The sequence below is a fragment of the Anabas testudineus genome, chromosome 22, assembly GCF_900324465.2.
Source record: "Anabas testudineus chromosome 22, fAnaTes1.2, whole genome shotgun sequence".
Lineage (NCBI taxonomy): Eukaryota > Metazoa > Chordata > Actinopteri > Anabantiformes > Anabantidae > Anabas > Anabas testudineus.
The window spans coordinates 4684444-4708442 of NC_046630.1; the positions used below are offsets into that span (position 1 = coordinate 4684444).

A 23999-nucleotide genomic window follows, 5' to 3' on the forward strand; every position below is an offset into this window, starting at 1 on the left:
GTAAAAGCAAAGTGGGAATACTGAATGAAATGAAATGAGAAAAAGTGCGCAATCAACCAGATTTTGTTTTTATAGAAATGATTAATTTACCCAACAATGTGATTCATTAAAATAATTATTACCTGAATGTATAACTTAAATGTTTCTATGGTGAATAAAAGTAATAAATTATGTGAAAATATTAATATTTGTGGGAAATTCCAAACTTTTGAGAGTTAGTCTAAGTATATGAAAACTCAATGCTAATTGAAGAGTCCACCTTTAACCGAACCACCACGCTGAGCTAAGAGCAAACACATAAAACTTCCTGGAAGGGGATGAATGGATGCTCCTGCACCTTCTCAGCTGGGGTGTCACTGTGTGACCCCATCAATCAGGACAAATGAGACAAATGAGCTCCTGTTGGGATTTATAGTCAGACTGGACTAAACACACCAGCACAGGATAATCACACACTTTCAAATTTCTCTCTCACTTCTCTGAAGCATATTTGATTCAGACTTCAGCGAGATCTGAGACTCAGGACTGATCCGCTTTTCACTCTGCTTTAAAGGAATATTTTAAAATAATACTTCTATAGGAGATGCATTACAGACCCTTATACCTGTGTGTTATCAATTAACCTACAGCCGGGAGTTGGTTATGTTGGCTCAGCTAACAGGCTGAAAACAGGGGGGAACATTTAGCTTAGCTCTGCACCTTTTAAAGCTACTAATTAACACATGATGTCTTGTTTATTTAAACCAAAGTAAAAGCTGCTCTCCACTTTCCCAGGTGAACTGGTGATATGAAGATTCGCCTCTTACAAAGTCATAAATCAATAATTTAACTTCCTTAAAACATCATACAGATACTACAGATAGGTACTCGCAGGACTACGACTGCGTGCAAGTTTAATACTAGAATCCAGTTAAATTCTCAGTGACATCAAGGCCCCAAATCCATCCAAATTCCATGCATGATGGAAAACATCTTACAACACAGCCAGACAGTTTATCGAGTATGGAAAAAAGTCACACATTCTTCAGCCTGTTCATGTTTTATGTAGTGACAAGAAACATTTCAACACATAATGCCTCCATCAGGGTGGAAAGCAGAGCTGCACAGTATGCAGAGAGAGAGAGAGAGAGAGGGAGAATCCACTCTTTTGACACAGCCTGCTTTCACCAGGGATGTGTGACGCTCTTCCTTTGTTAAAATTGAGCTGTGCAACGTGCATCATGGGAACAGAGGAATCTGATGACAGGAAGCATTTTGTAAGGTGGTCAGAGCTGACATTACACATCCTATTATGCAATTTAGCAAACAGCTGCCGTCCTCGAACAACACATGCATTTCTTCATGGGCTTCTTACTTGAAACGTCACACTCTTTTTCATCTGCTGAGTCAGTTTCCTGAACACCTATCAGATGCTGGTCATGGAAAATAAAAAGCAGGCTTGTTTGTGTTCCTGATAATGATTCTTTGTGGAGTTATTGTAAGTGTGACTTTCTCCAGAAGCTGTGTAATGTCACTTGGTGTAGATGTAGGTCAGGATGCTCAGTTTGGATGCCTGCTGCCAGTGACAGCCCCGCCCAGGGAGTGCTGATTAGTCAAAGTGAGGAGTGTACAATGGTGACAAGCCTGGCGACTGATTCGCCTGGTTTCTACACTGCCTGCTGGCCCGTGGGATGGATTAATTGAGTCCTGTATCATGATTCTTAGAAATGTAATGACAAATACACTGCTGTCCATCAGCCTGAACGCCCACACCTTGATTTCACTCGAAAAGAAGCTGTCTGTATGACGATATATAACTCAGAAAAGCCTCGTGGTCTGTGTCAGAATTGATCAATTTCATACTCGCAGCAATAAAAAGTGAACAAATGATGGAATCGGTCGATCTAACGTGTGACCAGTCAGAGCAGGGGAATGTGGATGTGTGGGCTGGGAGTGTTTGGGAACACAGAGGTTGGGGTGTGGGAGATAGGAAGTAGGAGGCGGGAGCTTTACAGTCGAGGCCTGATGGAAGGTACTGCAGCTTTTATCCTTATAAGGACATACCTGAACAAATTAGCTACAGCAGTTAACACCTGAACTCCACCTCCCTGCTATAAAAACATCAGGACAAAAAAAACACTAAAACAGACAACGTGTGTGTTTGTTTAACAGAAGTGTGAAGCAATAGAACTGCATAAAAGAATAAAGTGGGACAACGTGGGAGCTGCAGCTTTAAGTAACCTCTGGCACAGTGAGTCTGGGACACCTGGGTCTGCAAAGACTCCCAGATAAGAGGAAAGCAGCTTCTTCATACATGGAGGTCAGGTTAAGACTTGCATCTGACTCAAAATATTTTAAACGCTCTCTGACTTGTTGGGTTTGAGTTCGTCAAAGTGAGTTGCATAATTGGTCCTGAGAAAAAGTCCTGACCTGCACAATATAATTTCACTGTTAGAGTTTAGTTTGTTCTTCCTAAGTTAATTCACTTCAGGCTACGGAGCAGGATCATTTCCAGTACTGTGAGCGCTTATATTCCAGGTATCTGTCTGACTCCTGTAGTCTGCAGCGTGCACCATAATAACAAAAACATGCAAATTACCACAGGTCATTATTTCCTTCTTGTGTTCCAATCATTTTTATCTTGTGTCTCACTTCTGTGCTCGTTTTAATCAAGCAAACTCGCCTTTTGAAGCCTTCGTGACCAATGTCGGTCGAGTCATTTAAACACTAAAAGGATCAAAATGATGTTGTTTCTATTGATGGGAAAAGACTCAGAAAACACAAAAAAAGCTTTCAGGGTATCTGTTCATCAGCACCAAGGCTGATTGCTAAAGCCTCGAAGGAATTTGGGTGGCTTGTGTTTCATCTGTGCACACACACGCATTTGGATGGATGTGTGTGCATGAGTGTGACAGTTAACTATGCTCTCCCTGAGGCGGAGGACAGAGGTGCATGCCTGCTGGAGGGGTGCTGACGTCCCTGTCGGACTGCAGTTTCACACAAGCTCAACAAAAGCACTTATCGCTGCTCTTTGTGCAGATTAATAAAACATTCTTGCTGCCTGCAGAGTGATGAGATGAATGAGGGCCATGTGCAGGTCATCAGAGCAACATATTTCTCCACGTCCAAGTCTATATAACATATTAGACTCATTCAGGTGATCAGGGCTGGAGGGGAGGTGTGAACTAAACTGTCAGGTGTTGCTGCTTCATTTAAGTCTGTGCAATTAGAATTAAACTAATTTAATTAAAAAGTAAAGAAGAAGCATCAGTAGATGGCGTTTCCTGTCCACACCTGACATGAACCTTTCCTTTGTTTCCCTTCATTTGATTTCAGTAGCAGTCTGTGGATGACATAACCCAGGAAACTAGAAGCCGAGAGCTTCACAGTGCGAGAAAGAAACTTGAGGAAAAAGTTTTCCTAAAGCAGCGAGAGGGGCCGATTATTACCATTTTTGGGCACGCTCGCTCCCATTGCAAGCCCAACCCAAACCACAGCGCTTACTCAGATTCCTCGGCGCTTTTTCTTCCCCCTTTTTCAAAGCGGAGTCAAAGTATGAGGAGCGAATGAAGAGAAGCACCCCTTCCAGAAACAGACCATTCATACTCTGTGTGGAAAAAAGAGCAGCAGCTGTGAGACGCGTGTAGACGATCCGGGCTGGTTCAGACGGAGAACAATACGTGGATGATGAAGAAACCCAGCGTGCACGTCGAATCACGCAGCTCACAGGCGGAAAAGAGACGAAACTAGCAGTAATCTATGTCCAAATATAAACTAGGATAACCTACTAATCAGACTGTGACTAACAAACAACTTCCAAACCATCCCCAGAACTACAATTAACAAAAATGTGCAGCGCGAACACGCGGAATCCGCGCGTAAAGTTGGCGAATGGCGAAATAAAGGGCATGCAAATTGAGTTATGGTTGGGTTACCCCCTTCCTCACACACCCAAACAGACACACACACACACACACTCCATCCCCCGAGTTGTTAAGCATGGCCTAATCCATGTCGCATCATAAGCCAGATGACAGGAGGGGGCCAGTCACACACAATCTGCAGTGAAGCGCATGGCTGACATCTGTTGCGCTGGACAAGGTGGGCGTCCTGTCCGGCTTTTAATTGTTTTTCTACCCGCTTTATTTCCCAGCTCCCTCTCATTTACTCGCTCCCTCCTGCTGCACAGATAATGGGTTGGGCCTCCTGCGTGTAACCGCTGCTACAGGATATTTCATAACGCTTTGCACTGGAAATGTGCGAGATCTGGAGGCGAGAAAAGTTTTGCAACACCTTCGTGCTCCGGGTAAAAGTCTCCGAGAAAGCCGCACAGGTGATTAGCGCGGATGTAATGAGGGTGATAATGAAACAGCTGCTCATCGGGGATCGACCGGGGTGTTGAGCTGTTGGCCGCCTCCTGACTGAGCTGGCGGATCAATCTGTTGTCAAAGTGCTCAACTGCGCGCAGCAGACGTGTGTGCAGATAATAATAATAATCATGATGTCAACAATAATAATAATAATAACCCGGTTTGTTTTTGTTATTATCACACGCATCCACCGCACTTCCGCACCTTTACACCGCAGGCAGAAGGAAGTCAGTCTCACCTTTCTCTGCTGCTTCTCCCATGCAGGATCCAAGAGGAGATCCCGATCCCAGTCATCCTCTTGTTGCATATAATCAACGTCTCCATCATAGTGTTCCATATTATACGTGTGTTTATAAAGCTTTATATATAGACGCTCTGCCTGCCTCTCTCTTAGGTCCCTCGGTCCTCGGCGAGGTGATGTTTCACAGCTACAGCAGCTCAGCCTTTTCTCCTGCACGCATTCAAGACGGTGTGTGGATGAAATTAACGGTCCACCCCCGGCTTCTCTCTCTCTCTCTCTCTCTCTCTCTTTCTCTGTGTGTCTCTCTCTCTCTCTCTCTCTCTCTCTTCCCCCCTCCAACTATGCGTCTCTTCTTCCTCTAGCTGCTCTATTTTCTGCCCTGCAGGAGCACTCAGCGGTGGGCAGGTCTAGAGTCGAGGAGCGACAGACGCAAAAAACTTTGGCTCAGACAAATTGAATCGATAACCGACCGAGGCATCTGATTGGACGCTTCGGGGCTACAGAGCCCGCCTTTCCCGAAGCTGATTGGCTGGTTTGACTGTCAGTCCTGAGGTTTTATATCCACCGGTGTAGGTTGATCCAAAGGAAACTTTAGGATGTAATCTGCAAGTAGGTGTAACGCGTTACTTTACATGTTGTAACTGAAGCAGGAATGAATAGAAAACTTTTTAAACACTTTAGTTGTTGAAAACGTGTTAAATCAATTCACACAAAGTATCAAATCCAAATAATAATATAACAAATGTTCATTACAAGTAAAACTATTCAATTAATAAAAATAAGTATGTATAAGTATTAGTTTTCTAAAAGTAGCAGTGCCACAACATGAGCCAAGTCCTGTATGTAAGAAGCCTAAAAGCACTGATGTGAAATCAGCAGAAGAAAATGTAAATATCAATATTCCTCATGCTGAATGGTCTGTGTCATGATGTTTCATAAATATTACATCACTAGAGGGTTTCTGCTAGTGACGCATTACACGCATGCGTGTTCATGTTGCACCTGGTCAGCAGCACGTAAAACTAGGATGAGTCCCACCTGTAGTTTATCTGGAAGGTGCAAGGTGTGGTATTTAATAAAAAAAATAAGCAATACAATCAAAGTACAAGTACCTCTGAAGTCTACTTAAGTATAATAGGTAAAGTAAAACTATTTAGATTTACCAGCAGTATGTTACAAATGTATAATATTCTATAAAGAATAAAATAACCAAGGTAAAGTGCGCACTTCCAGTCAATCAGGGATAAAGGTGAGTCAGTGCGCAGCTCCTGTAAACACGGGAAGCAGCGGCCAGGTCTGTCTGCCTTGTAAGGTAAACCGACTCCTTCCTTTTCTCTCTTTCTCTGTCTCACACACGCACGCACACGCACACGCACGCACACACACGCCGCAGGAGAGATGCCGACACGGGATAGCCCCGACGCTCCGGAGAAAGTGGAGCGCTCTTCCTTATATGGACAAACTTCCAACAGTGGATGTTTGGAAAAGTGATGTCACGGGCGGGGAGCGGACTGCCAGCTCACCGCCCGCCCGGTCCCCGGTGAAAGGAAGCCGCCTGGGCCTGCGGTGCAGAGGTGCAGCAAGCACACAAGCCCCAACGTGGTGAGGAGAGTCTGATAGGACACCAGTTGTTAAAGGTTAATAAGCTGGGATGACTTCAGTGATGGCTCAGAAGTTATTTACTAGAGCCCCATAGATTGATTTAAGATTCCCATTCAACATGTCACTTAAAATGCATGAATAAATTAAGCTCCCTCTACAGGATTAAAGGTTGTTCGCCATTTCAAATACCTCACACCCCATTCTGTAGCTATACACTGTTCATTTATGAGTAGATATTCCATATATGCACTAACCTTGCCAGGAATGCTTTTATGCACTGCAGACCGTTTATGTGGGACCAGCTGCACCCTGCCCTCAAGCTATGTTCCCTCATGGCTACTGGTGATTTCTACTAATCTCTTGTTTCTTGTATCTGTGTTTTTACAGGTCTCTCTTCAAAAAGAGATTTTAGTCAATAAATATAGGCTATGTTTTTCTACAGATGTTCTATTAATAAGAGCCAATTCTGTGCTTCTGGAAATCCTCCAGTCATTCATTTATTCATTTATTAGTGGGACTATTTCACTGCTAAGCTGGACCAATAACTACACTGCATTTCTGTATTTTTATACATAGAGACAAACAGAGACCTTAATTAGTTAAACTGCTTGAACTTTTAATTTACTTCCAGATGAAGGAAATCACTCAATTTAAAACTCACTATTAATAATTTAATCAAATTTAGAGGTGATCGTTACCAATGACTTGCAGATGGAGAAAGCCATTAGTGCCTCACAAAACTGCACTCAAATTACTTATTACAGAACAAAACCTGGCACCCTTTGTTAATTTATGCCAACGACAAACATAAGTATAATGCTTGAGTGGGATTTCCATACTGTGGCAACTCGAAAGTTATTATTGGTTTAAAACTGATTTGTAAAGCATTAGCAAACATTTATCAACAATAAAGCCTTTAATTAAAGCTTACAGTCATAATAAATATTACCATATTACAAAGTGGTACCAAGTCAATGAATAAAAGAAAGCCCAAAGTAGCTGACTGCAGCGTGTTAGTAATGCAGTCGGGAATGTGCCACTGAGATAATTATACACTTTCCCATTAGCTAATTAGCCTGCAGTCGTTTGAGAAACAAAGTGATTCATTAAATTTGCACTGAGATAATGCTAATCATAAAATATGCATTATGTGTGCAAATTATTTGTAACTAATAATAGTTTTACTTCATTCTGTCTTGAATAACTGAGTTAATTAGTTTAAGAGTTAATTTCTTTTTAAAAGGATTAGTAAAATACATTTAAACAAGAATGAGAGTCTACATGCCTGCAGATCTGTGCTGAGACACAGTGACACCTGTAAGAGATCACCAAACATGAAGGGAACAGGATGATGACACTAGATGAAAAGTCAGGTAATGACTGATGTTATTCAAATTCAAGCTGAGCACATAAACAGAAAACGGTTGTTGAGATATTTCATTGGGGACAAAAGTGGTGTCACACGGCTAATGTGGCTAAAAAGGCCTGCGATTGTTAAATTTGGTGCCTTTTATTAATTTCCACGTGTCCATTTTGTCATTAAAAGGCACGACCACACTAAAAAAGAAAAGAGGTCGAACCCACAGAGCAGCAACAGGCGCTGTAATTGGCCCTCTGACAAAAGAGGCTCATCCACACAAAGATGCAAATGATGGTTTATCGAACGCTTCAATTACCTCATTATTAACCACTGAAATGTGTATAATTACTGTGATGGCACACTCCGCGCTGCCCGGTTTGGTTTGGGCCGACTAGAGACATTTCACCCGGTCCAGCTACTTGACGTCAACATAATACTATTCAGCAGAACCCCAGAATATCTTGTGGAGAGGCAGTGGTGCAATGAAGCTCCAGACTGCTTTCTGAGGCACATGGGTCATGTGAAGAGCTGGTGCATTTGGCGCTGTCTGGTCTCTGGCAAGTTACCAAGGTATTCCAGTCATGCTGGGAGGGGAATTCTTAAATAGCTGTCCTTGCTGTTAAAGCTGAGCCTTGTATGGGATACTGCAGAACGACCATGATAATCCCAATGGGTTGTACATGTGTGTGGGTTTGTGGTCAAACAACTTGTGGTAAAACAGCATCTGGCACCAAAAGGAACATACTATAGGCACCGGACAAGGTCTGTGAAGATTCAGGCAACGTTTTAGGAGATAATGCAGCAGTAGATGGGGACTGGCTTTAAAGGTGAACTCCAACCATTTTAAATCAGATTATGTTCAAGGTGTTGAGGTGTACGTAATGCTTATGTGAAAAAGAAATAGTATAACTTTTTTTTATGTATTTTGAGCAGCGCAGATGATTTGTCTTAGAAGATCTAAGCATCTATTTGTACAGATTGAAAAAGAACAACAAAAAATGTGAATCAATTAAATGGTAATTATGAATATAGCCAAGTGGGAAAATGGCTTAATGGCTGCAAATGCACCATGACTGGCAGTTAAATAGAAATAAAATTCAACATACACTATACACTACAATATATTCAGTGGTCTATATCAAATATCATTTGGCAACTTCAATTGTCGCCAACACAAAAGAAGCCGACAGAGGTTTAGCACTATGGCTAACCACTGTCACATTATATTATCATCCCCCACAACAAATATATAAGAGCTACACAAATACAGAAAATTCTCATTGGACATAAACACACCTTCTCTAACGTAACTGTGCAAAACACACTCGTCTTAGTAATGAGTCTGAGAAAAATGCTTTACAGGGCCTTTAAGAAAACGTTGTCTCTTCCCAGACTGCTATGAAACATGACTTTGACACGCAGAAGTCTAAATCAAGCTTTTAAACGCATGCCTGCTCTAGTGGAAGTCCTCAAAGGCTGCGGTTGTACTGGGCTACTCCCAGTCGTGAATGTGACTTGTGAAGGAGGGAAAGAGCACACATAGCCAGTTAACCTTCCCTGAATAAACAAAGATAAAAAAGGCCATTGTGAGTTCACTAATGAGTGCCATTTAGGTTCAGTGACACCAGCTAAAGACACAAGAGCAGTAAAAGATATGCAATCTAGTGCTTTCCAAAAAATATATAAATCCAGCCCTGCGCATAATTTTGATTGATGCTACAGCTGTAAAACTGTGTTGCTGTTAAAAAGGCTGACTATCTCGTACACCTCAGCATGTGTAGCATGTAATTAATCATTAAGCCATGTGCAGCCCAGCAGGCACACTCAAGTCAAAATGTAAACAACACCAAAGCATACAATATCCCTATCGGAATACTTGTCCTAGGGGAAGCATGGGGGTTAAATGAAGGGTGTCTACTTCCTGCAGATAAGTGACAGCTACACTGAGAAGTCTTTAGAAGAGGAAATTGTTTAGACAAGAGAGCTTCACAAACAAGCTCAATAACCCCCAACTACACATCTGCATGCCCGCAGATTATCGCGTCACTGCTCCCTCGCGGAGCCATGATGCCATGTGGCGTGTTTTCTTTTGCAATCTCTCCCAGCGATCGTTGGTATGCCCACGGGTAAGTCTGCTCTGTCTGGCAGAAGAGTGCTAAAGTGGAGACAAGAGCATGACAGCTTCCTCGGAGAATGATGACGTCAAGTGTTTCGTGGACAATCGGCACACTGTTAAGAAATGTGTGTAGGTGTGGCACTGCAAAAACACTCGTTCATTTATTGTTGTTCCCCTCATGACAAGTCAAAATGCTGTCTTCTTTTTTAAGAAAAGTTTTTGTTCTTGACATCCTCATCATCAGTAGCTGCCATTCGACAACAATGACATTGCATATATTTATGGGAATTTGGCAGTTTCCATCATTTTAAATGGTTGGATTCACTGGTTTTAGAATAAATATATTTATATACTTCTTCCACTAACATGATAAGAATGTATCCACCAGAAATAGCATTTAACAAGCATGTGGTTAAATTATATGTAATAAAATGAAAGCATTAAAAATATGACAAAATCCAAACCTGCTTTTGCTTTTAGAATTTTCTGAGAGGAGAGAGACGGTGCATTTAGGGACCTGATAACTCACTATGTCCAATCTCTTGGGTACATAATTGGTGGACATTTTTACTTTTTTGCCTATAGATGAGTTTGTTGAGTGCAGGAACTCTGGAAAACCACGTGGGAAAAGTATTTAGGACAGTTTAAAACCTCCCCAGATAAACTCCTTTTACTACAGCTAATACTGAACACAATAGGAATTCTGCAGCTTTCAATTGTATCACACCATCTTCCTCTGCAGATGGAGTTTACCATAGAATTGCACATTTTCTTCATGACAACATTGTTTAGTCGATTACTATCGACAGGTCAAGATTGAACTTTGAGTCTCAACCTTTAACCAACATTACACGTGTTCAAAGATCCTGTTTTTTCAGCTGTTTTATCTTAATGTTTTGGTGTAGCGCCAGACTGCTGATAACAACTTTAACTACACTCTCAAAATAAACAAAGGTTAATTAAGGCTAATTTTGGTTCAATCAATAAAACATCGCACTACGGCCGATAGGGTCAGGGCCAGCTGAACAGGCTTCACGCTTCCTTCAAAAGAGAATTGATGCTGTGTTGCTATGGCAACCGCATCTAGTATTTAAAAGTGCAGGGCTAAAATCTAAAACAAATTTTTCTTGTTTTCCACTGCATCGAACAGATGTGTCAAAGTAAATATTTCACCAAACAAACAAATCAGCGAAGCCTCAGAAAGAATTTGCGGCTCTGTCACTGGAGAACAAATTATTCTTTAATTGCAAGAAAACCAAAGCAAGCTGGCTTGTAATGGTACCCAGGGGCTGGATAATGAGACAAATAAACAATTGGTAGAGACACTGAAAGCATAATTTCAACGCACAGCTTAAACAAATAGTGCTCCTTTCTGAGGAGACAGTCAATTCTTCAGGCACCCTGAAGCAGCCTCAGTTGAGAATAAGCACAATCCGATTTGTACTCAGTGTGAAACCACAGAAATTAAAAATGCTGCAAAGCTTTTGTCCTGCATAAGACCTTTTTTGTGTTAAGGTTGGAAAAGCTCCAAATCCTGGGCGAACCTTTCTGCTACAACCAGAGCATCAGAAAAAACACTTGCTGATGCAGCATGAACATACATGAGGAGCCACTGAGCTTTACTTAAAATATCATTTCTATTAACAATATTTAGCTTATGTTTTATATTTCCCATCTTTTAACGTCATCAGTGTTTGGACTTGGAGAGTGATGACACTGTCCAATGAATTTGTTCTGAAACAAAAATTGACCACACTTTAGTTTTTAGTTATTTGACTCCCGCTCTGAAGCAGCGTGAGTTAATGACTAGAAGACGCAAAATGAAATAGCTGAGTTGTAAAAACCCATAGAAAACCCACTTCTTAAATGAGGTCTGTTAACAACGATTTCTTTCCAGGATAAAAATGTGCGTCACTATGTTTTTAATTTCTTTTCTGAGGGCGAGGAGCCAGACTCCCCTTCGTCTGATCCCACATGAGTCCGTTTCAGAGCGCTCTGTGCTGAACCTTTTTCTCTCTGCGGCCTGGTGTCCTCAGGCGTAACGCCAGTCTCTTCCTCTGATTCTGAGGAGACACGGAGGTTCTCGCTCACATACGGTGCCACAGTTCGGTGTTGGCCGTTCACTCCGGGGCTACGTCGGCTTTGTGAGTTGATATCTACAGCAACTGAGCTGCTACATGGTTCTCCGCTATCAGAGCTGTCTAAAACTGGCTCTGTAGAAGCCCTCCCTTCAGTTCTGTGTCCATCTAGTGACTCAGGAGATACACCCTGATTTCTTTCCGTCTCAGTCCTGTCACTCCCTTCCTCATTGTCTTGGCTTGCAGGGGACATTACTGGACTCAGACACACAAAGTCAGAAGGGCTCAGACATGTTTCCTCCTCTCTGGTGCTGCCAGTGCGGGGTTTGATTTGGAGAGAGGTTTGTTCCTCGCCTGATGAGGAGGAAGACAGGTCATCAACTGAGATTGATGGGTAACTGCAAGAATCGATGGCTGAAAACAGAGCCTGTACAGACTCGGGACGGTCCCCAGCTCTGGAGACCACATGCATGCGTCGTCGCCTCATGACGTTGCGCCGCCTCACTGCACTACGCCGCTCCTCATCGTCACTGCTGGAGCTGGAAGTAGAAGTGGAGGAGCTGGAAACTCCGGCAGGAAGTGAAGGGGAGGATGTGGGGCTGGACAGTGTCGAGTTGTCCCTAGGGCTCGGGGAACGAGGCCGGGGCATTGGGTCAAGCCAAAACTCACTTGAATCCGAGTCCTCGTTTACCAGAAAGCCAGACTGATGTTGCTGCTGCCTGCTTCGTCTCCTCTGCCGCTCCTCCCCCTCTGCTCCAGCGAGCTCCTCCCCTCCTGAGGCGTCAGGTCCAGCCAGAGAGGAGGACGACGAGTTATCAGAGTCACTGTGATGACCGGCAGCAGAGGCAGCAGCGGGAGCTGTTGGTGTGGCCCGAGTGGAGCGACGCCCACGGCCGTGGAGCTGCATGATGGCCTCCTCGCTCAGGTCACTGTCAGAGTCAGAGCTCCAGCCCTCGATTTCTCGACGCACCAGTGAGTCAAAGAAAGCCATCATGCGGGGGTCCTCCTGGATGGACTGGCTGACGTAATCATGGGACAGGCCACTGCCGCTGTTAAGCACCAGGCTGATGTACTCTTCATGGGTGTAGAGGCTGCGTGATTTGTCCTCCACACGGCCCTCCAGATCCCCCAAACTGTCAGGCTGCTGGTAGGGACTCCACACCTGGGAGAGCCAGAAAAGCAGTGGGGAGAATGGAGAAGGTGGAGACAGGAGATGATGGAAGTAAATACAAAAAGGGGAATAATTTAAAGGTGGTAAGATGGGAAGGCAGAATGACAGAATGAAAAATGGATGAAGAAAAAGCAAGAAGGGAGAGTGGAGAGGTCCAGGTCAGTTAGTTACAGTAGAACACATGGACCTGCATCATCTTTCACTCTGTAGCTTGAGCGAAAACTTTCTCACCCTTGTGAAAATATTTTTGTCATAAACCACAGGTGTCCATGACTATGCTTACAAGGACTTAAACACTTTTGTACTACTGGTTTCATATGACTGATTATTAGGGTTGTAATGGATCTGAAAGACCAAACCTGCTGCCAGTAAGTCCCAGGAGTCTCCCACATATTAACAGCAGCTCCCTGATGTGCACCAATGATATACAATAAGTCAGAAATCTGATATCTCATCTGTGCTTGTCATAAGAGGACCTATTACTTCCCTTTGTGTGCCGGAAAATAATTGGCTAATGAGGCAAAAAGACAGTCAAAAGACTGTGAGTCATGAAGCTGCCTGGTTTATTCATAAGGTCAGGACCAGGATAAGACGTGGACTAAAAAACACTGACGTTGTTAAGAGTAGTTTGACTAATCACTCTTTTCAAACAGATCAACAGATCAAAAATAAATAAATGGACGCTTTACTGTAACAAAACACAAGGTGCGTTTTCATTTAGTACTCATTACCATTTATAAAGCTGTTTGTATTCATCCAGTTTAACTTCGATTGCAAAGACTGGCAGGATATCACAGGCCAGCTCTGGCTTCAGGATTGCTGTGGAACCGTTTCCATCTTCCCATGACCCAGTTTCTGAACACTGCCCAGCATCATCTGTTTCAGATGACAGTCAGTGATGGGGGAAATGCATCTTTTTTCATTTCCCAATCCACAGAGGGAAGTCAGAGCTCAGTCAGGACCTGATTGTGGTGTCATTGGAGATCAATGTCTCACTTAAGGGCACATCTAACATCTGAACAGCTGAGGACACACGAGACTGCCGGGCAGTGCACGTATGGAACAATTTTGATGGAGCAGTGGAGAGAAGAATATCTCTGTAACTCAATTACTGTCTAAACCCCCCCTTCTTTCTTAACAGTACATTCATGAGGCTCCTTTACTGACCTTGATGACTTTCTCTACGCCAGAAGAGCAGATCATGTAGGTGTGAGGGTTGAAGCGGACCTGGTTCACTATGGAGCGGTGACCCTTCAGGACCATGAAAGCGCCATTCACCACACGCCCCGGCCCTCCTTAAAAGAAAAAACACAATGTGGGTGTGCTAATAAGATACAGGCAGACAAAATACAAAAATACAAAAAGGTCAGAGTCACAGAGATTGAAGATGACGACAAGGATTCAGTACAACAAACAGACTGAGCTACACAAACACAGATACGATCATTCAAACAGCTCCTTCTAACATTTAATAGACAATGAAATACAATAACCTTAACAGCAGCAATGCAATCACCAGAATAGCATGCTAATGGTCTGACACCAAATCGGCCCAGAGCACATATTTTTAGGGTGAGTAATTCAGAAAAATACAGTCCATGAATGTGTCAGGTTGTGTCGCAGAGCTACAAATGACCACATTCATGGTTTGTTGCATTCTGGGGATGATCTTCCTGGAGTAACTGTATTTGAGGTGAGTTTAAAGTACGAATATTTGGAGCAGTACTTTTCAGTATTTGTCAGGTGAGAACGTATATTTTAATGTGAGAAAAAACTAAAGTAGTTTGATTTGAACTTAGCTCAATCCAAGCTTGAAAGAGGAAGATTATCCAGAGAGACAGTTTTTAATATAATGTGGGATATCTGATAGTTAGTCATGCCTGGAAAAACTATCAACCAAATCAACGGAGGACAAACCACGTTCTGGCCTGAAGCTCTTTAGTAAAGAGCACAGACAGGTCCACTGTGTTTATGATCATGAGTAAAATCTAGAATAACTGGAGTGGGGTTGTTTAGCCTAAGGCAATCTTTAACCTTGGAGACTCAAAGGTCACCACGGCTCAGTCCTATAAACAAGCTCCTTCTTAGTCACGGTATGTTTGTTTACAAGTTCTTGTTCATTGAGAAAAATGTGAACTTAAACATAACAAATAGAAACAGAAGAAAAAGTTTCCACTAGTATGGAAAGTAGAAGGAAACATGAAATTATTTCTTTTTGTTACGTAAAGATGCGAAAATCCTTGTGCATGTCTGAGCATGGATCCCTATAAATATGCAGTCAGCACAGACAGATCAAATAACTCACCTGCTTCTGGATCCTTTGGGATTTTCCACATGTAGAGGTTGAAGTCATCTGACCCAGACAAGATGTACTGGGGGGGGGGGGGGGGAGAAACAGATGATGTTTAGAGGTTTACGTCTGCTCCAATTCGTGTGACAAAACGTTCCAGCAGACCTCAAGGGAGACAAAGTCTTTATATATAGAATAGACAACCCCTGGGGGGTCGAATCATAGCACAAATCTACAAGAACTCATTGGAGTGTTGCGTCTCATAATACACGATCAAACGGGCTCTTGGTGTGACATGACAGCGTGACCCAAACAAAGCCCCAGCTTCCCGTCTGAATGGTTATTAGGTTTTGTAAACAGATGGTTCCACTTAAACCTGTCGCTTTAGGAAAGTTTGGACAGAGCGTGAGTGGGGCATATTCTTCATTCTTATACATACACATGTCCTAAAGCAGTAGGTCAACAAAAGGGGAAACAGCAAGGACACGGTTTCTGAAACGGCGAGCTTCAATCGAATGTGCTTCTGTTGACCCCTGATTGATGTTATTCAGTCTTTACAGAACATGAGAGAAATGCTGAGTCCCTTGTAATTACTACACGCAGCATGTAGCAGTCAACAGAAGTACACTCGTACAACATCCTCTTCTGTTCTCACACACAATAGTGGTGCGATGACGAGAATATGGTGCAACACAGATCCAGCGTGCTCTTAAGAATTCAGAGTAAGATTAACAGATGTGTCATGCTCTTTACTGGAATTCATCATTAATCTAAAAATATTTTCTCTTCTCTTCCAAAAAGTGGAACTAGGAAATAAGATGTATGTTGGTGGTGAAGTCTGTATTCGTCATTCAATATAAGATAAATGTTAGAAATCCTAAACAAATTGCCTAACATTTTCATAAACCACCACAATGACGATTTCAAAATAAGTTGTAGTTTTTGATAAATAGATTAATAAAATCTTATAAAGCACCTACTTCAGTCTGAAACTGTGAAGTAACCTACATTTAAACAGTACGAGACTGGGAAGAAGGATGGTGATTATACAGTAAAAACAAACTAAAAGAATTAGTTCCATTGAATTAAATTGATCATTTCCATCCATCTCCACTTCTCTGCTCTTCCCGTTTTTCTAGCACATTCCCAGTCAGCTGGAAAAGTCTGCCGAGCCTGATTTTATGTACAGTATATCTCAAGGCACATTTTTGTTAAATGATTTACATTTGTTTAAAGGCACCGTCCTGTGTCACTTGTTTTCTGACATTGTGTCAAGCTGTGGGATATTTCTGTGGAGTTTAATCTGCCAAGGATTGAAACAAATGTCTTTAATTTCTCTCTGTAAATAGTCTGCTGGTCTCTGTGGCTAGATGCATAGTTTAAAGACTTGTGGAAGAACGTCACTCCTCTACCCACTGTACTAAATGTTTCTTTTGTGAACAAAACACCAATCCTTCTGTCTTTATGTAAAAGCCACCCTACATTTAGTGTTGTACAGTGATGAAAAAATCATTACCACTTAAACAAATACTACAACCAGACGAGTGTCGCTCCAGGGCACTGAACACCTGTTTGCCCTGCTTCAGGATCCCAGAGGACACATCAAGTAGGAATGTCACACCCTCCCTCTTTCCTTTCCATCAGATTCATTGGGTAAGTTGCCACTCTGCACCTCTGCTTTCGCACTGTACAGAGAAAATCCTCTAATGGTTGTGGGCCAATGTGAGGAGGTTTTTGAGAGCTGGTGTGCTGCGAGGCAGTGGTGAGAACTTTAAACGTGAAATCATCAGGTTAAACCTCTGTCTGTCCTTTGTCACATGTTAAGATTTATCTGGTCAAATCTCGTTTCTTTCCTCTAAACTTTGCTCTATTACTAAAACTGTCTCGGTGTATTTACAGTTTATTAAATATTTGGCACTAAGGTCTCTTCTCTTAGGAGTTTCTACAATTTTGATATTAAACTGAATGTGCAGCAGAATGTTGTCTTAATGATTAGTAATAGGTTGTGAGTGGTATGTATAAAAGTCCTCCAACATGATGAATAAAGAGCAACTCTACACCTAGTTCAGTTTTTCACTGCAGCTGCTGATGGAAACTGTCTGATGCACCTCTGACCACATCAAATGCCAGTGCAGGGTGTGGCCAGATGTCACAGTGTACCCCCGTGTACACTCTGCAGCACTGTAACAGAGCAACAAGTCAAAAACAAGACTTCACAAGGTTTTCATTTGATGATCTGACTTCTGTGTGCTCCTGATAATTTGTGTGCCTATTTTAAGGATTCATCACATACACTTTTGGACTAATGGTCGACTGTTCTGTTTCACACAGAGTCAATGGCAGACAGAGTATTTTGGACTTGTTATTAATAAACTTGTGATTTATAGGATAAAACAGCAGATTAGGCCTTAAATATGTCTTTAGTGCCCCAGTGGACTAGAAGCAAATGCAACTGGCAGCAAGTAAACAGATTCAAGCCAGCAACCTTCTTGTACAGTGCTGACCTCACTATAACTTTTAAACCACCTCTTTCACTCATGTAGGGATCATTTTTAAGCCTTCATGAGCTCCACTGACAACTGAGGATAATGTTAACAAAATAAACATGACTGTGAGGTGATGTCATGTCTGAGGAGGACCAGCGGGAGGATCATTGGCTGAGTCCAAGGCGCTCCTGGTGTTCCTTTAACATTCAAAAGCCCCAATTTTAAATAAGTAATATATTCTTCTATCTTTAATCTTTCTATTAAACCCACATGTAACCAATATTCTTCTTAAATTTTATTTATTTGCTTTGATTTTATATAAAACCCTATATTTTATAAACCTGTTAACAGCACTGGTTTTAGTTTCATCCGATGACCAACCTGATCTTTGTCTCCAGCAAAGCAGCAGCTTTTCATGGTGCATGAGTTGAAGTAACCCTGGTTGTCGAACTGGAAGCTGGGCAGGCGGGAGTGCAGTTCGTAGAGGACGGGCGGCAGGCGGCGACGCAGTGCCAGCAGCTGGGTGCCGGTGCTGTTGAAGCGAACGCTCATGGCACTCTGCAGGGACATGCTGCCTCCATAGCGGAGCAGAGAGCTGAGAGGACAAAGGGAAAGAAGATATTAAAGCTAGACAAGACCTGCCTGCACCTATTCTGATCTTACAATAAAAAATTGGTATATTATCCATATTGTGTGAGCTGAATTATTATATTGATTCTACTTTGTATTAGGGAGAATGATTTATTATACGTTTTAATGTTCATAGAGAACATGTTACCGGGCATGTACAGTTAACAACTCATGTTTCTTATGTTGTGAGAGATCCGAGACTGATACAGAGAGTGTGACATGTCCTCGTTTTCCTTGAGAGAAGCTAATATTTAGCTTGTGAATGAACTGAAAACTTGTTAATACACTGTTAAAACACAGACTGTAACGAACTGTATTGTCATCCATCCTTAGTATCGTCAGTCTAATAATAAATTAGAAGACAGGAGGAATCGAATCATCAGTCTGACTAGTTTTCTTAGAGGTTTTGATTTTAGGTTTTAAGAATTTTAACTTGAATGACAAAATCAAAACAGGTTTGTCATCAAACAAACTTCAACTGGGGGCTATTTTTAGACTTAGACTTAAGTTAATTTATGTAAACACAACCACTGCAGAGACAGAGAGAGAGAGAGAGACAGTGGAGGAAGAAATATGACTCAGTACTTGTGTTCATTTTCAAGTACTTCAAAGTGCTGTCCTTTGTGTATTAATAGTTTAAGCCTGAGCTAACCTGAGTATGTGTAAACACACACTCTGCAGAATGATGACATTTAATTCTTACAGAGGAGCCGATGTACAGAGTTAAATAGTAAGACAACAGCATCACCTGGTGGACACTGTTAGGACAAACATGGACATCAGGTTCATACAAGGAGGTTTGTGCTACACAGAGTAAAGATACATTATTCATTCTTATTCATTAATACATATTCGTATATGACTTCTCAGAAAGAATTATTATATTTCTGTGTCCTTTCAGACTTATTCTAAAATGTGGAAATTACACAGCTTCATAATGATGTTAGTGTATTTTACTACTTCAGTTTGTTTTACTGTTTTATTATTTCTAATAATGTCTATTTTTATTAACTGTGTGGTTTATTTTACTGCTGTTGAACACCTTTTCCTGCAGGGAACAATAAAGTCTGGTTGTCTAACTTTAAAAACTGGGGCACTCAAATGGAAAGTAGGAAAAAATATCTAACCTGCGTGGCTTGCGGATGTCCCATAGTCCAACTCCCTCCTTAGAGTTGGCTGTGGCGAGCAGCCTGGGCTCTACAGGGTTGAACATCACACTGTGGAAGGCTGAGGGGTAGCTGGCCAGGCAGAATGGCTCTAAGACAAGAGATAAGAAAAATAATAAGACATTAAAACAACAGACATGAAAACCAATCCCACATACAGTATATTGACTTTTTGTATTTCTTACATCGTCAGTTATAGTAGAAATGCTAATAAAACACCACTTGCACACAGCCAACCAACAGAGGAACGTAAAAACATTTGTGTCTAACTTTCATCATCGCAAACTGGGCCTCCACTGCCAAAACAGGCCGGCATAAAAAAGCCTACTGGCAGAAATGAAAGAGTGATTACTGCTAAACATATTATTAAGCCAGTGTGGTCACAAGGATTGCTTCTAAAATAGAAGGATGTGTACGTCATGCAAGATGATCCACTGCATTTTTAAAGTGATCAACAGTCTCACAAAACACCATCGTAAAGTACCATGCACACATTTTAGCCCAACAGTTACTGCAAATAATTTGTGTAACTGTGCATAAACACCTTCTTACTTACAGACTACATATGAGCAAACATGCCTTTGTTTGTGTATCACATTTACACAATATCATCATTGAGAATCTTTCACTTTTATGTCATACAGCTAATTTTATCCACCGATCCACAATATATAAAGCTGCAGCAACATGATTTGCTTGTTTCTGTAACAATGTTTTAACCCACTGTCAAACATTTTGGAATCATATCCTTGCACAACAACCCTAAGCATGAACTTTCAACATGGCATCACCAGATGCAAGGCTACATATAGCTGTTATTACCAACCAGTGAGCATCTCAGGAACATAGAGGCATCTCCGCTTACCTCCATGAGGTGGCTCACGAGTGTCCCAGATGAGAACGCGTCCGTCGTCAGACGAGCTGGCAAATACGTTATCATTGACCGGGCTGACAGACAGGCTGTACACGGCATCGATGTGCAGGAACACGTTCAGAGTTTCCCTCCTGAAGGGGCAACAATCATTTAGATGTTAATAATTTGTGTGGCTATAAAAACAGTTTTATTGTGTGTTTGCCAAAAAGGAGACAGCTTTCACCCACCTCTCCACATCATGAAGAATCACCTGTTCATCATTCCCTATAAAACAGACATATTTTAACGTGTAACTCCAATGTCAGTTAATTATTTATCAGTAAATTACTTTATAGACTAGGAGAATGAAATAGATCTTTCTTGTTCTTACCACCAGAGAAAACCTTTCTGTTGGTACTGTCAAAAGCCAGGCAGAAGATGTTTGACAAGTGTTCCCCTTTGAGTTTCACAGGCTTGGACCGAGCATGGATGGCTTTCTCCATGTGCCAGAGAAGCACCCGACGGTCGTCACCTCCTGTAAACGGGAAATATGGATTCATAACAACAAACTGAACAAATGAAGCGTGTTTGTGAAGGTGGCTCCAAAATGTTCTCACTCTTATCACCCTTTAAAGTGAAGCAATGCTTACTTTAATTTGTTAAATTCAGTAATTGTCAAAGAGCAAAGATATAAAACCCAAGTCATTTTTAAAAATACAAAGTGTTAAGCAACTATTTAGTCATTTATAAATCATTTAAAGAGGTTGGTTTTCTTTATCTAAACTGAGAGCACAGGGATAGTGGGAGTTATCTGCTGTATGAATGCAAATTTGTGATACTGGACTATATAAATAGATATAAACACTGTGCAGATGATATATGATACAGACAAAAAAAACACTAGGTGGTGTATTTGGTGCAACACAAGAAGGTCAATGTCATGCTCCACCACAGTTAATAATTACTGTTGTAAACACCTGGGAATCTTAGATATTTTGTAAGGGCATACAAATACAATACAAATGCTGCAGTGAACAGATATTAAAAGTAAAGCACGTTTTATAGCCTTTATATTTTACAAATTTAACAAACTAGAAAACAAGCAAGAGACTATGGCATGTGCAGTTTGACCTCACTGTTAGGTTAGTACCTAACCCTTCTTTAGCAGATATGACGACTTGCTTTTTGGAGCCAGTTAAGAGTCTTTTAGGGATTTTCACATGCAGTTCTCATCCTTGCAGATTATTTGAATTTCTGAGCTATTTTAAGTTGTCTTGCACACACAGTTTAAGATCTAACCACAGATCTTCAATTATGTTCAAGGCAGAGGACGATGGCGGCTTTGGCTTGAGTTTTTTTTAAGTAGTTCATGGTGGATTTGTGGTTTGATTTGGATCCTTGTCCTGTTGAAGCCAGACTTTGACCAGCTGCCGATATTTAGCACAATCTATTCCTGCAAAGTTTCCTGTGCAACAGGCCGTCACGCAACCGGAAAACATAATAATTCCAGTTTTAAATTTGTGAAATAAAGCTGCATTAGATGCAACGATAATTTTTTAATATGGTGTCTGTGGATGGTTGTGTTTACAAAAATCCACAAAAATGCAGTTTTATGAAACTTTTGCATACCACCTAATAGTTAGTAAGTTTTTACTCATAAAAGGTGGTGGGATTAATGAGGTGCATCAGGTGTCAGGTGGAGTCAAGGTCATATTCTTCAGTTTCAGCAAACTGCTGGTCTGTTGTGCAAAGTAAACACCCTCGGCAGACCTAAAATGGCAAGTCTCAGGCTGACACACTAGGCCAGATGAGTGTTGTTATTCCTCTCTTGGCATCAATTCATTTGTGATTTCAGACGAGCTATATGATTAGACCCATCACAGTGAAAAATGTGCATTACAGCAGCCACGGTGCTCATCTTACAGCTTGACATGTGGGACAAACCCGGGGTGCTGCTCTCTGAGCTGCTGGTCTGACGTTACTTAGCCAGCTAGCTTGAAATGCTAGGCTAACTTAGCATCGGCTAACGCAGGTTCCAGCTGACTGCCTGGCTAGCTAGCTGGCTGGCTAGCTAGCTAGCTAGCGTTAGCAGGCTAACACATCAAGGCACTGCAAGCTAGGAGAAGGTGGATTTGTCAACTTACCGGACACCAGCCATTCTCCGCCGTTGTTGGAGAACTCAATGGCGTTGACACAGCCGAAATGTCCGAGCATGTCCTTCTTGTAGAGGCTGGTGCAGCCGGCCAGCCGGAGTCTCTGGAATTCCTCCTTGATGAGCGGCTCTCCTGTCAGCTCTCTGCGGGACAGAAAGCCCACTGAGGAGCGCATACCACAGCCCTTCAGGTCCTTCATGTTCACCGTGCAACAATTAAAACACGGCCTTCTCCGCTTCTGCTTTTCACCGCTGCAGCCTCGACATGTGCTGCTGCTGCTCGGTGGATGTGTCGCTCGGCTGTCCCTGCCCTGCTGGCTCTACATTACGGTGGACTCTCCGCTGGCTGCCCGCTGATGTCGACGCTGTTTGGTGCCTCCTCTGTCGTCTCGCAGGTCCCAGCAGCAGCTTCCTGCTCCGGGGAGGATCTCTCTCTCTCCCCCGTGAGTCACTCAGCATCATCAGTGGACAGTAACTAAGTACTTTATACTACACTTTAGTTACAAATTACTGTGGAGGTTTAGATTATTAAAAGTAAATAAACAACTAAATAATGGTGAACTACCCTTTTCCACTTTAAATAGGTATATTCTGCTCTTATTTTTTTAGTAATTATTCAACATGTTTATTTGCCTTAAGTTTCACATATGAACAATTTTTAAAAGTACAAATGTGAAATTTGTTCACACTATTTTCTTTAAGTTTAGTTTGTTGTGAATTTGTACATTAAGCAAACTTTTTAGATTTCTGCAAAAACCTTATTTAAAATATTTATGTTTAGGAACTTAATGAGACTGATGTTCAGAGAAATAATTTATTAAGTAGAATAATGTACTTTTGTACTTTAGAGCATTTACTTAGTAGTAAAGTCAAGTACCTTGACTTGAAAAAGTACCTGCACTTTTACTTGAGTAAATACTCAATACTTTCCACACTGATTCTTGTACTGGTCTGAACTATTAAAGTCTCAAGACTCAATTCACAACAATTTTATTTTACTTTTAACCAGTTTCATATTATGCAAAGTTGCATAATGAACTGCTCATGTAGTTGAGGTGGTGAAATAAAATTTGGGTAATAGACTGTGGGTTGAGATATTTCAAAGAGTAGTAGTAGTAGTAGTAGTTTATATAAAAATATCAAGTTTATATTTGTGTTTCATGTAAATGTAATTAAGTACCTTCCTTATGTTCTATTTGAGATAATTTTCATGCTACTGTTTTTTATAAGTAAATACTACTATTTACTCATCTGTATTTCATTTTCATCAAGTGCTTAAGACAAAATGTGTGCTCAGCATATTCGGTGTATTGTTTTGTAGCACACACAAACATCAAACTATCTTGCTAAAAAATGAAAATGCTGCTCAAGTATTAACAGTTGTAATGATTCAATCATACTTTAGCAGATATAACACACTGAATAAAGCACCCCGTTCAATTTGGCATAATGCCAATAATAAGCAGTTTTACTTCATTAATACTTCTACTGTACTGACCTGCTTA

General features: G+C 41.5%; 2 protein-coding genes across 5 annotated transcripts in view; both read right to left on the minus strand.

Moving 5' to 3' along the window:
* The window catches only part of actn1 (actinin, alpha 1), a 41123-nt gene extending 36131 nt beyond the window's left edge, over positions 1-4992 (minus strand). For 2 of the 4 annotated variants that reach the window (XM_026339398.2, XM_026339397.2), the window contains exon 1: positions 4588-4992. In XM_026339398.2, coding sequence (XP_026195183.1) covers positions 4588-4686 — 99 coding nt within the window. In that variant the 5' untranslated portion in view covers positions 4687-4992. The remainder of the gene's footprint in view (positions 1-4587) is intronic. The other 2 variants (XM_026339394.2, XM_026339395.1) reach the window with 1 other exon arrangement.
* A 5894-nt stretch (positions 4993-10886) lies between these two features.
* dcaf5 (ddb1 and cul4 associated factor 5) lies at positions 10887-22984 on the minus strand. Its single transcript, XM_026339403.1, has 9 exons — positions 22487-22984; positions 20734-20877; positions 20591-20627; positions 20355-20494; positions 19451-19580; positions 18075-18288; positions 15223-15289; positions 14085-14212; positions 10887-12908 (listed from the first exon to the last, which is right to left on the minus strand). The coding sequence occupies exons 1-9, from the start codon at positions 22692-22694 to the stop codon at positions 11583-11585; spliced, it is 2394 nt and encodes a 797-aa protein (XP_026195188.1). The 5' UTR covers positions 22695-22984; the 3' UTR covers positions 10887-11582.
* Positions 22985-23999: the final 1015 nt, after the last annotated feature.

Excerpts from the sequence above, each read along its gene's own strand:
- dcaf5 (XM_026339403.1), bottom strand. The coding sequence starts at position 22,694 with ATGAAGGACCTGAAGGGCTGTGGTATGCGCTCCTCAGTGGGCTTTCTG. Across the intron at positions 20,628-20,733 it reads CAGAAAGGTTTTCTCTGGTG|GGAATGATGAACAGGTGATT; the intron begins GTAAGAACAAGA and ends TCTGTTTTATAG. Across the intron at positions 12,909-14,084 it reads GCGTAGAGAAAGTCATCAAG|GTGTGGAGTCCCTACCAGCA; the intron begins GTCAGTAAAGGA and ends TGGCTCTCCCAG.